Source organism: Ooceraea biroi, chromosome 3 (genome assembly GCF_003672135.1).
Source record: "Ooceraea biroi isolate clonal line C1 chromosome 3, Obir_v5.4, whole genome shotgun sequence".
Classification (NCBI taxonomy): domain Eukaryota; kingdom Metazoa; phylum Arthropoda; class Insecta; order Hymenoptera; family Formicidae; genus Ooceraea; species Ooceraea biroi.
Genome location: NC_039508.1, coordinates 13,421,365 through 13,435,751, shown reverse-complemented (window position 1 = coordinate 13,435,751; position 14,387 = coordinate 13,421,365). Strand labels below are relative to the sequence as shown.

Genomic DNA, 14,387 nt, shown 5'->3' with positions numbered 1-14,387 from the left:
CTACAATTCGGCGTGAAGCGTGATCTAGTGACTAAACCTGAGACTCGTATTTTGCCCACAGACTTCTATATATTACCTAGACTGCTAATACAGACTTGCGCATGAAGCCGCAAAAGGGAAAGGCGGCCATCTTTGAAAAGGACCAGTTGAAAGACATGCGCTATAGCATTTTTGCCCCTTCCATAAGCGGCCGCAGAAATATGACAATTTATTACCTAATAAACTTTGATTAACGGTAATATCAATGTTATTACATCCTCGAAAAGCATTACTTTCATATCGCTCTCCATTGTTAAACTTTAATGTATATTAACGTGTAGTTACGGAGCGTTCACGCATGTAAATAATTTTTATAGGTTAGTTTGTTATGTAGCACGTGCGGACAAGCGGAGTAAGCGGACGACAGTCGAATCACTGACGAGATTATCTTGCAAGTTGCACTATCGGTAAGATAGAGTTGATTTGTAAGTTGAATTTTTGCATTGCATCAGGGAAAAATATACAGAAAAGAAGTATATTCAGGAGTTATTTGCTGTTTAATAATATTTCACTTTTATTTCTTTTTCATTTTTGCTCATTTATCTGTTTAGCAGCATACTTGCACAATCTGTTTTTATCTACAATCGTTCTGAAGAAAATATCAAGGTATATATGTTGAATTATTACATTTGTTTCTTTATTATTGACATAGCAAGGTTGCAAAGATTTGTCAAATTTCAAGATAAAATTATTTGGAAATGCAATAAAATGCAATAAAATCATTTATTGATAACATTCAGTACAGGAAAGCTTGAAAATAAAACCGCTTTAAAAAACATATATACCTATATGTATACTTGGTAAGCAGACGACATAACCTCATGAAACAGTAAACACGACTGAAAAGAGTGCATGTGTGTTGAGCTACTACTTTTAATGTATACATAGTCTTTTAAACCTTCCAATTACTGAGATTTGTGACTTAAAAATCGTATAGCCATACGCATATCTATATAATAATGGAATCTCTGCGAGAAATTGTTCAATTTTTGAATCATGATGCCCGACTGGATTTAAAAGCCATTGCATTGGAGCACGTGCTTGGTACGTCTGCGCTTTTATTATAAATTAATTAATTAATCACAAATAAAAACTTTAGTCATATTTTAGTAAAATATCTCATATTTCATAAAATACGTACCTAAAACTTTGTCAAATCCTCATCAAAATTTATTTAAATTTGAATATGCAGGTGTGACTGCGACTGCTGATGGCCGAGAGCTCCTGTTGAAGCTGCCAGAAATATTAAAACAGCTTGTTATTCTTATGCAAGACTCTTCCGTGCCTATTAGCAAAGATGCTGCATTGGCACTGATAAATATCACTGGAGATGAATCAGGAACCAAAGCGATGCTGATTATTTCAGAAGGGAGCAATTCGACGGAAGATAAAAAATACAGTCTGAATTTAGTGGAAGTATGTATGAGGTAAATGCAGTTTATATCTTTTGTCGATGACAGTCTATGACTTCCGCGCATATAGAATGATCTTAAAACTTAAAATTTTGTTTACAGGGCTATAATGGACAAATCTAGCACCCTGGCAGATCCATGTTGCATGATACTTTCCAATATAACGAGGCCGCTTTATTTAGTAGACAGAGTGGTAGCACTCGTCGAGCAAACTGATTTTGCTTGGGATACGATAGTGTCCGCATTCACTGCGAAGCAATATAATACTACGGGCGCTAAATTGCATTATCTCGGACCCGTCTTTAGTAATCTCAGCCAATCGTCACACGTGAGAAGGTGTCAATTGATCCATCGTATTTGAATGTTTACTCATTAGCCATAGATTTTCACGTGTCTGATTACAGATATTTAACGGACCGAGATCGCAGTGTTATTCAAAGGCTTCTTCCCTTCACAGAGTATCCTGATAGTATAATAAGACGAGGTGGCATTATCGGTACCTTGAAGAACTGTACTTTCGACACGGAGAATCACGAGTGGTTGCTAAGTCCAGAAGTGGATTTATTGTCGTACTTACTGTTGCCGCTTGCTGGGCCGGAAGAATTTGACGATGAAGATAACGATAAACTGCCTATTAGTTTGCAATATCTTCCTGAAACAAAGACTCGGGAGTCTGATCCGGATATAAGGTACATTATAAATTGGCTAATGTGCGGTTTCGGGACTTAGTGCAAAGAGATCCGTTAAAAACATTATTATTAATACTATTGCAGACTTATGCTACTGGAATCATTGAACCAGCTCTGCGCAACGAAAGCGGCGAGAGAAATATTGAGGGAAAAAAATACATACCTCATACTTAGGGAACTTCACAAATGGGAAAAGGACAAAAGCTGCTTACTGGCATGTGAAAACGTCGTGGATATTTTGATCAAGTAAATGTTTGAATAAAATGTGTCTGATTAATTATGATAATAATTTTTTGTATAATTAATTTAATTATGATAATGTATTTTGTATAATGGAGATTCTCATATTTATCTGTTACAGAACGGAGGAAGAAATTGGCTTGGATAACCTGAAGGAAGTAGAAGTACCCTCCGAGTACACGGAAAAGTTCCATAAGATGGATAAAGATTTTATTAAAGACACATAGCGCAAAGTTTATATAAGTCATATAAATATGTAAAATATCTTGTGAATATATTGCGCGTACGATATACCCCTGATTATTTAACGAAAGTACTCTTTGTATTGCACCTATCATATTGCACTGCCCCGTTTTATCGCTAATAACACGCTATCAGGTCCTACGTAGCAAAGAAATATTCAATAGCTTGAGCCTTAATTCGTATAAGTAAGTTGTGATCTTCAATATAAATAATTCCTGTAACTTACATACTAAAATCAAAATGAAGCAGGTACGCGTAAGCAGTTGTATCTTACATACAACTGACAAAATCACGATATGTTCGCGAAAGATCATGTTTCGACCAAAACGCGAATGGCAAGATGTCACGACACGTATCTATCATTATTATATATTAGATATAAAATATTTGCGAGCTCTTGTACCTAATGTAGACCGTTGCATCAAGGTAAATAGCCCAATCCAGCTTCGAGACTGACCGAGCTTCTTACACTCGACGCGTTACTAGCTCTCCTGGAGATCCTATTATTCTCACCCGCGCCAAAAATTGCGGCGATCTCTGCGCTTTTCTTGATGGAAAGCGCCTCGTGATGCGCCCCGGATCTTCCGCTGCTGCGGGAGGAATGCTTCTTGTCCCGTTCCGTGCCGCCGACGTAAACCAAACGGCCCTGGGTGTCCCTGGCGCTAACTACGAGGACCTTCTCGCTGCCGGACGACTGCTGAGACCTTCTGCCTGGGCTGAAGAGATCGTAATCTAAGGCCAAATTATCCGAACTACCGCAAACCGGGGACGATCGATTCTGAAGTGGAATTCGTGCAAATAATTTTTAATGCAATTACAAGATTGGAGAGATTAATATTATAATATTAATATATATATACAGGGTGTCCCGGGTTTTAACCGACAAACTGCGGGAGCATATTCTACTAGTGGAAATAAGAAAAAATTCTTGTATCGAGTTTGCTTAGAAATGCTTTATTACAAAGTTATAAACCAATATTGAAAAGAAATATGAGATAAGTAACAACGGAACATAGTGTAGAATTTGCAAGGTCGAAGATGTTTATGTTACGTGTATTCACATGTATTCATGTTCACTATGTTGAAACGATTCAGTATGATTGTTACTTTCACAACAGTAGCTGTTAGATTTCAATCGTCGTGTCAACTAGCAATTACTATCAGAATGCCAAAAGTGTTTTCAAATGAGGAATACACCGATATTCATTTCGTGTACGGATTCTGTGACGGAAATGCACGAGCCGCCGTACGAGAGTATCAACGTAGATTTCCTAACAGGAGAGTACCAGATAGATTTAAAGCAACGAATTACTAATTCAGTTACCGAGATGCAACAAAATTTTCAGGAATGTCGTACCGTAACAAATTCTGCACTATGTCGATGTCTAGCTTGTATCGATGTGCAAGGACAACATTTTGAAATGCGTCACTAAATCATTGCGTAGATAATTTTTATTTTTGTGAAAAAATCCGTTGTTACTTATCTGATATTTCTTTTCAATATTGGTTTATAACTTTGTAATAAAGCATTTCTAAGCAAACTCGATATAAGAATTTTTTCTTATTTCCACTAGTAGAATATGCTCCCGCAGTTTGTCGGTTAAAACCCGGGACACCCTGTATATTATTGATGCCAAATCTCTTAGCTACCTTGAGGAAATCAGTGTTGCGCGAAGAACTGTGACTACTGGTCATTCTTGAATTCCTGATCCTCTCGGGACTGTCGCCTCTGCTCAGCGTGCTCTCCGAGGGCACAATGCCCTTCTGTCTAAGTTGCTCCAATATGCTCGATTGTATCGGCTTCCTCGCGCAGTAACATTTGTTACTCTCGGAGCAACTGTCGGTGTCGCAGGCACAGATAACCGTGTGCCCAGGTGCGGGCGTAGCTGGTACTCTTCTGGATAATGAACAGTAACACTTGTCTGCCGACACACACGTGCACGACTCGGAATCGTAGCTGCATTCGCTGCAGCTCACGTATCCACTGCTGCTCCTGTTCGCGGTGGCACCCATGCTTCGACTCAGTCGTCTACCTATATTTTATAATATTATTCTACATTATATCTATATTCGTATATTTTAATTTACGTATTTTAGAATTGCAAGAAGAAAAATTGCATCCAAATTGTTTAGACTGATCTGGATTCTAATTCCGTTATTTTACGTACATGTATCACTGTCTTCCGAAGTCGTGTGGCATGCCCTAGTCTTGTTCATCCTCCACGAAGACTTTCTTTTACCAAGTCTACTCGCCAGCACGCGATTTCGATGGTTATTTCTGGCGTCGCACGACGAACTGCTGCCGAAGCTGTCATTCAATCTCCTCGCCGGAAATATCACGGAAGTAAATTCTGTGGGACCACCTTTCAGTCGCGAGACCGATCTTTTGATGGCTCTGCCCAACAAACAGGACCGACGGCTCGATCTTCGCCTTTGCGGTCTCCGACGTCTTCTCATGATGCTGGCGGATCTCTGGTACAGCTCATCTTGCGTTAAGGTCGCGGCCAGTTTCAGCAAGAATTCCTTGTAGAGTGGCTTCAGGTCGTTGAACGACATGCCTTCCGGATCTGGAAAAAGATGAGGGAACATAAAAATCTTGCTTTAGAGGATTTTACTATCATTAATATTAGTTTTTTATACTGTCATCTTCGATTACCTATTATGGCTGTTAAGATATCGTCCACGCTGGTCAAGCCCTCCTGATTCCTGAATTCGTCGAACAGTTCTGTAAATCCTAGAGGAGTGCCGCCTTTAAGATTGTTGGGTCTGCGAGCGCTTCCGGAAGTCAGGAAACTCCCTCTTCTAGGTAACTCAACTCTCGTCATCAAATCTCCTCTGTCCATGTCTATATCACTCTGTGATCTCTTCAACGCGCTCTCCTGCAGGATCTTGTTTGCGTTCTCCGAATGACTAACGGGCGGTTCACTGCCCGCTCTGCTTCTTCTTCTCACCCGAGGGCGACTGTATTCCGGTATGTTTGACGAGTAAGCGGGATCTGATTGTTCCTTCTTCAACGGTTTGTCCATGGTGACTACTCTACTGAGCTTCTTGCTAGGATATACCCTCTCCGGATCTCTCGAGCGTCTCGGATGATCCGTTACATCATCCGGCTGATTCTGATGCACCTGATAGTAGCCGCTGTTCTTCAAGTTGTTTGCGAAGAAGATGTCTTCCTGACAACTTTTTTTCTGATTGCTTCTGTTACCCTTGCTTGTGTAAATGTCCTCCTGCCCGAGGCTATAGATCTTATCGGCGTCTTCAATACGCGAGCTATAAATATTCTCTTTCTTCCTGGCGACTTTCTCGTAAGCACGGCTCACCTCGTTCCTTTCAGCCTTGTTGATCTTGTCATACATCACGGCCGCCTTCCTGGAAGAGTACAGTTGATCGCCAGTAACGTTACTAAAGTCCGCTCGACTCAAGTCATACGATCTATAGTCCTTTTCATAGATATTTTCTTTCATTTCTACTGATTCTTTCTTCAAATTGCTCTGCTTGTATAGTTTCTCGTATTTATTCGATTGCCTGTCGTAAATACCGTTCATGTCGTTTTCTCGAGCATCGTAAATCTTTTCAGACTTACTGGATTCGATCTCGATCCTTAAGGAGTTCTGATCCTTACCGGAAAATATTCTGTTCTTCGAATTTTGCAGTTCCTCCTTCCTAGATAGCGTAATGTCTCGATTGCTTTGTCCCAGATTGCTCTTCTCAACCTTGACATTATCCCGTCTCCTTCCGCGCGCTTCAAGAATGTCTTCCGCCTTCACGTCGGAGTTCTTCTTCTTCCTACGAGGGACCTTCTGCAAGCTAGGCTTCGCGCTTTCATCCTCTGTGACGGAGCTGCTCATGGAGGTCTTCTTGGTTCTAGGCGGTCTTATGGGATGTGGTGCGTTTGGTCTAGGAGGTGGAGGTAGCAAGCAGTTGATTCTGCTGCTCAAACTGGGTTCAACAACGCTAGAAGCAACGGAGGCCAAACTGATGCAGCCGACGCCGTTCGCGTGGCGAGGTCGTCGTCGGTTCGCGTCTAGATCGGCGAGAAGCGCGCGATACAACGTGGCCGCGGCCGCTATGGTGTCTTCCTCAGATTCGCAGGCGAATGCGTGACATTCCAAGAGTCTGGCAGCACCAGGTCGACGCATCACCACGGCGAAGATCGGAGGATAACAGTCTGCATCGCTTTTTAAACCGCGCATTGTCCTAAAATCAAAAATAAAATTAAGAAATCCGTCTATAGAAATTTATTCTGAATTTTTTATCTATTTTTGTATTTCCAAATTATCTTTTTTTTAAATTTATTAAGTATTTCTAAATTTTTTTAAATTTGGATATGGAATTAATTGGTAACAGTAAATTTTATTTTATTCGAAGAGAATTATATTAATACGTATAATGTTGCTCACCTGTAGAGATCAGCATGTTTGTCTTCCAACGTCTGTCCCTGATCTTGATCGCCAACCAAAGGCAGGAAGGCGTGGTGCATTTCACCCGATGGTACCCTCTTGCATCGAAGCCTCAATGCACTCCATACCGCTATTCTGCGGAAAGGGTTGTTCTTCTCGCAGATATCGCTCGTGCGGAACGTCAGCCCACGCCTCGAGACTTCCAGTTCAGCCCTTACGTACCCTTCCATGCGTTCCAGCAATTGACGAAGAGGTTCTTGAAGACCGCGCACGCTCGCCACGCGTCCACCAACTGGAGCAGCTCCCATGTATCTTACCTACGTCCGAAAAAACATTTTAAAATATCCTATTTATCACAAATACACGTTAGTAGAATAATTGATTTCGAAAAGTAATAAATAATTACGTTGAAATAATTTATGATAATTTAAAATTGTATTGCAGCGTGTAGTCGGTTACATTTTTATCTAATTAAATATGTGGCTGCAGTAGCAGACAGCGATCAACGAGAATGACAATGTACAATACCGTTCTTCATGCAGAATATAAATTTTTGTTTACTTCTGAGCAGCATTGTGAAAGGCTGACGTGTGCATATAAAAATAGTATTCTATAAAAAGTGCGTTCTTTTTATGCATTCCAACCCGAGACCAGTGGAAACCTGTTTCGCATGATGGGCAATATCAAAGATAAGCGCGCCGGATCATTATATCGGAATTTTATTGCGTATTTCGAGCGCAATAAAGTTCTAAAAAAACTAGTCCCCTTGAGCGAGGAATTTTGCCGTATCGCCGTTTTATTCGTCGCCGCTTTAATGCGTGTTTCAAGGAATGCATCGAATAAAGTTTGAATCCATATGGAACGTACGAATTTCGCTTCTTATTATTAGCATAAAATTTTATTTTTCTGTAAAATGAATGAGCCGTTCTTATGTCCATAATTACGCGTAAAATTTAACGATTTAAACTGCCCGTGAAAGAACATAATTGTATGACTATAATGCCTGATGTAACGAACGATTGCTAGATCATTATGATATAGACTGCCACGCCTAAGCGAGTTCTCTCCGCCGAATGATGTAACTTTATCGATTGATCAGCAGCTTCTTTCGTGGGCCCCGATCGAAGCGTGTGAAGCGAAGCGCAACAATGCTGCGGGGCCCAAAGCCCATAAAGCGAGATACCGTGTCGGCAAAGGAATCCGCATACCGGCGTAACACCGCGAAGGAGAATTTTTCAGCGCTGTGAGTAGTTTGTAGAAGTCTGTCACGCTTCGCGAGTCGTGAGCGGAATGAAAGTGACGATTAAAAATTCCGGATCGACACCCGGAGGAAAGTCGACGGACTTTTCGCGAATCACGTGTGCGATGGCGATTGCAATTTTGTAACGCGCGTTATGCACGCCGTATATACAATGGATCGTTGGATATATGCATTAAAAAATCTATAAGTATCTGAAAATGTGTGTGTGTGTGTGTGTATGTGTGCTTGTTCAAAAACATGCTTTGATTAAAAGTAGTTTAATGATAATGATTTCTTGTAAGATTATACTGTGCAGTTTGTTATGTGTGATGGTTTGCAAAATCCTATTATGCTTTTAGAATTAATAAATTCTTTCTACATTGTAGATATTTTTATCATTAACATACATTACCAAACCGGTTTTTCTCTATTGGAAATGCTTTTACATAAATATCTACAGTGTATTATTATTTCAATTAAGGTGATATTATCAGCTCATTATGTGCGCCAATTACACAGCCAGAAATTTAACGCCTCTTTAACAAACATTCAATAATTAAAGGCCGAAAGACTTTGATATAATCTTAAAGTGGATATAAGAATTCCTATAGACACATAGTTTCTGCTTTCTCTTGATTCTTAGAAAAATCTGCCTGTCGGTGGATCATCGTGCAATTCTTTTTTTCTAACAAGCAACGAGTAATTATACATCGATCTCAATTTTATTTCTGACACAGAATCGCTGCGAGCATCACAATGATTTATGCGAGATTTCTGAGCCGGAAAATATTACCACTCAACATGCTTTTTTCACAAAACTTTTAACTGTTTTCTAATTCCTCCTTCAATGAAAAATGGAGCGAGTTGTAAAGCGCCTAATTAGATTTCCAAGACAAGACAAACGAGGCGACTTAATTAATAAACAGATTTAATTGTTCGATTAATCATGATCATGTGGAAACATATATGTATATTAGAGCATTTCTGCCTGAAGGAAAAACTGGGGCATTGAGGCAAAAATATTTTCCGTGCCTAACGACTCTCGTATTTTATTGTATCGTGCGCATAAAATTCTCATTAAGTTTTGACGCTCTCTTCCGTCGGATTTTTCAGCCGTTTCTATTTTGATGCTGGCGTATGCGATTAAGCGCGTTTAAGGGTCACGTTCGCTGGCGAAGTAGGTGACTCTTTCGTCTCGGTGTCCGGAATCCCTCGAGAGTGGAACGGAACGGCCGGTCGTTCGGCAACGATCCAGGCGCGATTTTTTCTCAAGTGGGAGAGATGCGTAGATACACAATGAAATTAACATAAGTGAAAATGCTAACGCGCTCGTATTCCCGCTATGCAGTAATTACGTTTGCGGCCCTCGGACGGTAAATCCGTCGACGGCGACTCGGACAAAGGAGGCTTTTGTAGCTTTCCTGCAAGTGCTTCCACGTGCGTAATTATTTGTGTCATTACCGGCAAGATAGCAGCGGCGCATTCACCGGGCGTTCCACTTTCAGCCTCCACCGAGGCGAACATCGCCTCGATGCGTGCCTGGACCGCGCTGTTCACCCTTCTCTGCTCCTCCGCGCTCCCATCGTCGGGGTTGGTTGAGATCACGGTGGACAAGCCGGCGTACCATCCTCTCAAGGTAGAGCTGCAGATCGACCTAAAATTATCAACAATTTTTCAATATTTCGATTTACTTTATTAGGATATGAAAATTTTATTATCTGGAAAATTAAGTGCAGCTTGATAAATTCAATTTACCTGGAATCCTCGAACAGTGCGTCGATCTGCGCCTTGCTCCTGAGGGAACATTCCGATGGCGGTCCGCCTAATCGAAATCCATCCTCGTAGCAGGATATTCCTAACGTCGACATGTTTCATCCGAACGTTATCACTCGTATGTGTGAATCTTATTGTCCGTTGCGTTGCCTGTTGACGTCATTTGTTCTGAAAAGGAAATGCTTGTCATTATCAAAAGAGATCGAAAGAGGATTATTACAACACAATCGATTCTATTCGTCAATTGTATAATCCGAGAGAAAATATCGCGGAACACAATAATTATCCGATAAATATTTATTGATTTTTGAAAAATGGCAATCTTGCGGAAGTCAGTCAAGCTTCCCGATGAAATGGTCAATCTTAATGCGGCGTTAATGACACCGAAGGGAAAAAAGCTCTCAAGACTAATCGTTTCCTCCGGACTTCACAGGTTCCTCCGGTTCTCGACTGGTTTTCACGAGAAATTTGCTACTGAACGGTACGCGGTATGTTAAATTTATGCGAATACCGTGCGGCACTCGCATGAATTAAAATTGTAGAATATCGTGGCCGAGATCGGAAGCCAGTCTGGTAAGTACGTGGGACACGTGGAACGGCAAAAGTGACGAGGACGCGAACGGAATGCGAGCAACGGCCTCGTCGATGCGTAATAGGTAAAACTATCGATCAAGATCAAAGTGGCGATTCGGATCTTCTTGCGCGCGATTATGCGAACGCGCGGCTGGCGTATCAGTCAATGTATCAGGCGGTGAAAGTCTTTCTCCGCTTAGGGAATTCGGATTTGGTGTAAATTAGGCTAATAAGAACGTCTCACTTCATACTGATATCAAGGTCGTTATCCTGCGAGCTAGAAATCGTAGAAGCCAACATAGAAACGGTTATTATTCGCGCGAATGTATGTATAGCAAAATTGCGTGTCTGCTGTTACTCGGATTTCACCGGCAATCCGTGAAACTGCACGCATTTCTTCGTTAAGGTGGTGCACGCGCTGTTTTTTTTTTTAAATTAGTGCTCGAGAAAACGAAGCTGTGCCGGAGTTGATCCCAACGAACAATAAATTCGCAGTTTTTGAAGAGATCTAAATTTATTTAATCAGAAGGATGTAATCGATGTAAGTGTCTTTAAACTGGATATAATAATTAAAATGTGTCCGCACCCTCAGAAAGGATTTCTGATAACAAGACGAAAAATATTCTTGACTAATTTAATCGTATTACAAGTATAAAAAATATGAAAATAAAACAATTTTTAATTTAAATCAGTAATTTCTATTCTTCTCTCTCGAATTAAATAAGATTGTCTTACTGTCTTGAGACAAGAGTAACGTATACAAACTTATGTTCATATATTCTTGTATGTAGAATAATTTGATATTAGCGCCACTTTATAGTAGGCTTTGTCGATGTCGACGCATCATTTTCTCACAGTCGCTCGACTCGGCGCTTCTGCGTCCTTTATTCGGATAAAACGGCCAATATTTATGTGTTGCAATCGAAAATCGGGAAAGTGTTTCTGTTATTTACAATGAATAAGTGCAATACTCTACAAAAAATATTAAAAGATATGGAAATGTAAGTAAGTATATACAATATACTTACTTGAGAAATAAGATTCGAGATAAGACATTTCCATATCTTTTGCACTTATTCATTGTAAATAACAGAAACACAGAAACACTTTCCCGATTTTCGATTGCAACACATAAATATTGGCCGTTTTGTGCAGATTCTACAAATTCTCTTAGAAGAATAGAATAAGATGTCTTTTAGATCTCACAATATTCTTAAATCAAGAATATTTTGAACTTGCTACAAATTTTTATCTAAATCCTTCTGAGAAAATGAATGAGATAGCACCAAGATTATTTTAATCTAGATTTTAGAATTTTCTATTCAAGATTAAAATATGCTTCTTTTCAATAATAAATATGATTGTCGCTATAGCGATCTTATTTTATGATAGATTAAAGAGTAATAGCATTAAGTCCAGAAATCTTTTCTGTGGGTGCGGAAGATCTAGAGAAATATAGAGAGAAACCTAGAAGAAAAATTTTAAATCTAATTGGAACTTGTACTTTTGCAATGAGAAACTGAGACGAATCTCGCCTTATCGAGTTCTGACACGAATTAGCTGTCGCGCTTTAAACTGTTTGTACGACTGGTCGCAGCAATTTACAGTTATGGACCAGTTGGATCTGGCAACATTCTAGTGGCTGCCGAAAGGTGCCAATGTCAGCTCCGGTCAGCCTCTCTTACGCACGCAATCTGGAATAACTGTCAATAGCGTGCTTCTCTCGTAAAACTGAACGCGTACGTTCGACTTCACGTGTGCCGTTCGCGATCATTACATGACGAAACCGATCGCCGTCAAATAGCGCTGTAATCACGATTCGTCACGGTTGATCGAGGCAACGGCATCGAGGATATTTCGTAAAAAAGAACTGAAGACTGCGTCACGATAATCATCGTGGTGGTGCAGGTAATTATCAGGGCCGAGTCTAGTGGCGTGCACCGTGCATAATTACAAAAACGGAAGTTCTTTTTCCTTCGCACTCTCCCCACTCATCTTAAGTAATCTCCATTCATAGCAGCTGGACGCTTAATTCTCTTTTTATGCTATTTAAAATACGTAATGCGTCACCGCAGACACGTCTAACTAGTTACGTCGCGAGGTGACTGCTTCCTCGCTCATCTCGCACCTGAAGTCTCGCCGGCCCTGAATTATCATCGTCGAGCTTCTTGATGCCGCTGACCCAGTTTCAGTCCGCACGCTACCGTAATCGCTGCAGCAGCGCGAATCTACTTGATCGACGATATTAACAATTTATGACTGTTGTTGAAAGAATTAACGTCATAAGCGACGCGCAAAGATGCCAGATTCGAAGCTATTGAAAGAATAATCGCAACTTGAACGACAATCCGGGAAACAGAACGATTGCAAGTGATTCAACTGATCTAGGTGATCGCGTAATCGCAACCGCGTTTCCCGTCCGCGAGATGCGCTCATCCGTTCCTCTCGAGAGCGGTCCCCCTGTTTTCATAACTGTCGAAGCGACTGCAGCGTGTTTCAGGCAACGGTATTAAGGTCGACGAACAGATTACCGCATCACGTGTTGGTGCATCGTAGAAGAGAGCTAGTCGATATACGCGCTCGACTTTGAGCGTCGTTCAACTTGCAATTACCAAGTTCACGGCTCGTTTCCCGCCTGCATCTGCTTTAATGGATATCGAGCTGATAATTATATGAGATACCCATCTCGGACCGCGTCACTTTGATCGTCCACAGCTTATCTTCCTTAACGGTTTTGAGATGTATATCGGTTCCGGAAATTTTAGAAAATCAGTGTTAGAAACTGAATAAATTCTCTGAATTCCTTGGATCAGTTTCTTTACATTCTTCAGGAATTAATTGGATTACTTTCTACATTGCAATATAATCAAAATTTCTTTAAGAAAAAATTCTCGAATTAAAATCACGATTTAGTGCGTTCGGAATCACTTCATTGCTATAATATAAACTGATATCTACATTACGATATCAATATGTAACAAAAGTTAAAGTGTACCTGCTTCTTGTCTTCCAATCGCTTCACGTGCTCCAGAATGAATTTCAACCGACTGCCACCCTTGCACAAATAAATCTCGATTGTTTGATGAATTTTCACTATCATGTCACTGTTTTTAAGTACTTGAATCGGAATCTATCACAAGAATTCTCGCGTCACTAATGTCATTCGCGAGCACCGCGTCGAGCCTCACTCATGATCGTTTCCCAATTTTTCGTCTCCTCGTGACCTGTGATGAGGATCCTTCTCTTTATGATCGTCGACCTTGGCCACGACGAGTCGATCCGGATGACCGTCGACGTGAAACTGCCGGGGATGTTCCGCAGGAGAGGCTCAAGTTCTCTAGCTAGTGAGTCGGCGCCTCCGCACCGCGGAACGAACGGAAGGAGAGGGATGAAGATCGGCGGAGTGAGAGAGGCCTCCTCCTGATCCGCTCTCGACCACTGCGAACATCGGCTACTCTCTCGCTGGCTGCCCGGAAATCTAATGATAGCACGCTGATAAACTAGACTACACGCCCGTGATATTGCACTCTTGTCGGATAAGACGCTTTCTTCCCTCGCTATTACATTTGCTATTATTTCGAGAGGCTTCACGCTGCTGCCTGCTAATTACGAGAAAGAAATATCTGGCCGCATTCGGAGTCCCTACATTTTGAAACAATTAACGTATCTGTCTAGTGAAGACTGTGATCTCTTACTAAAAGAAATTTTCTCTTTGTTCATCAATGCTCCTCGATTGCAATTTCGAGAAAGATGTCGAAAGCTCTAACTGTAGTCTCAC

The 14,387-nt window shown here is 40.9% G+C and overlaps 2 protein-coding genes across 3 annotated transcripts; one reads left to right on the top strand and one right to left on the bottom strand.

The window, feature by feature from the left end:
- Positions 1-129: 129 nt before the first annotated feature.
- Positions 130-2,681, top strand: LOC105278721 (protein HGH1 homolog). Of its 2 annotated transcripts, XM_011338023.3 has the most exons (8): positions 130-235; positions 357-645; positions 780-1,083; positions 1,232-1,466; positions 1,554-1,787; positions 1,856-2,140; positions 2,225-2,386; positions 2,502-2,681. In XM_011338023.3, the coding sequence occupies exons 3-8, from the start codon at positions 999-1,001 to the stop codon at positions 2,605-2,607; spliced, it is 1,107 nt and encodes a 368-aa protein (XP_011336325.1). In that variant the 5' UTR covers positions 130-235; positions 357-645; positions 780-998; the 3' UTR covers positions 2,608-2,681. The 2 variants fall into 2 exon arrangements, with proteins under 2 accessions (XP_011336325.1, XP_011336324.1); XM_011338022.3 differs by having other exon boundaries at positions 357-1,083.
- LOC105278720 lies at positions 2,569-14,072 on the bottom strand. Its single transcript, XM_011338021.3, has 8 exons — positions 13,605-14,072; positions 10,019-10,204; positions 9,725-9,917; positions 7,024-7,340; positions 5,280-6,820; positions 4,792-5,190; positions 4,274-4,656; positions 2,569-3,401 (listed from the first exon to the last, which is right to left on the bottom strand). Exons 2-8 carry the CDS (start codon positions 10,129-10,131, stop codon positions 3,045-3,047), a joined length of 3,303 nt encoding a protein of 1,100 aa, XP_011336323.2. The 5' UTR covers positions 10,132-10,204; positions 13,605-14,072; the 3' UTR covers positions 2,569-3,044.
- Positions 14,073-14,387: the final 315 nt, after the last annotated feature.

Excerpts from the sequence above, each read along its gene's own strand:
- LOC105278721 (XM_011338023.3), top strand. The coding sequence starts at position 999 with ATGGAATCTCTGCGAGAAATTGTTCAATTTTTGAATCATGATGCCCGA. Across the intron at positions 1,467-1,553 it reads TTAGTGGAAGTATGTATGAG|GGCTATAATGGACAAATCTA; the intron begins GTAAATGCAGTT and ends TTTTGTTTACAG. Across the intron at positions 2,387-2,501 it reads GTCGTGGATATTTTGATCAA|AACGGAGGAAGAAATTGGCT; the intron begins GTAAATGTTTGA and ends TATCTGTTACAG.
- LOC105278720 (XM_011338021.3), bottom strand. The coding sequence starts at position 10,131 with ATGTCGACGTTAGGAATATCCTGCTACGAGGATGGATTTCGATTAGGC. Across the intron at positions 9,918-10,018 it reads GCACTGTTCGAGGATTCCAG|GTCGATCTGCAGCTCTACCT; the intron begins GTAAATTGAATT and ends TGATAATTTTAG. Across the intron at positions 7,341-9,724 it reads GCGCCGCTGCTATCTTGCCG|GTAAGATACATGGGAGCTGC; the intron begins GTAATGACACAA and ends TTTCGGACGTAG.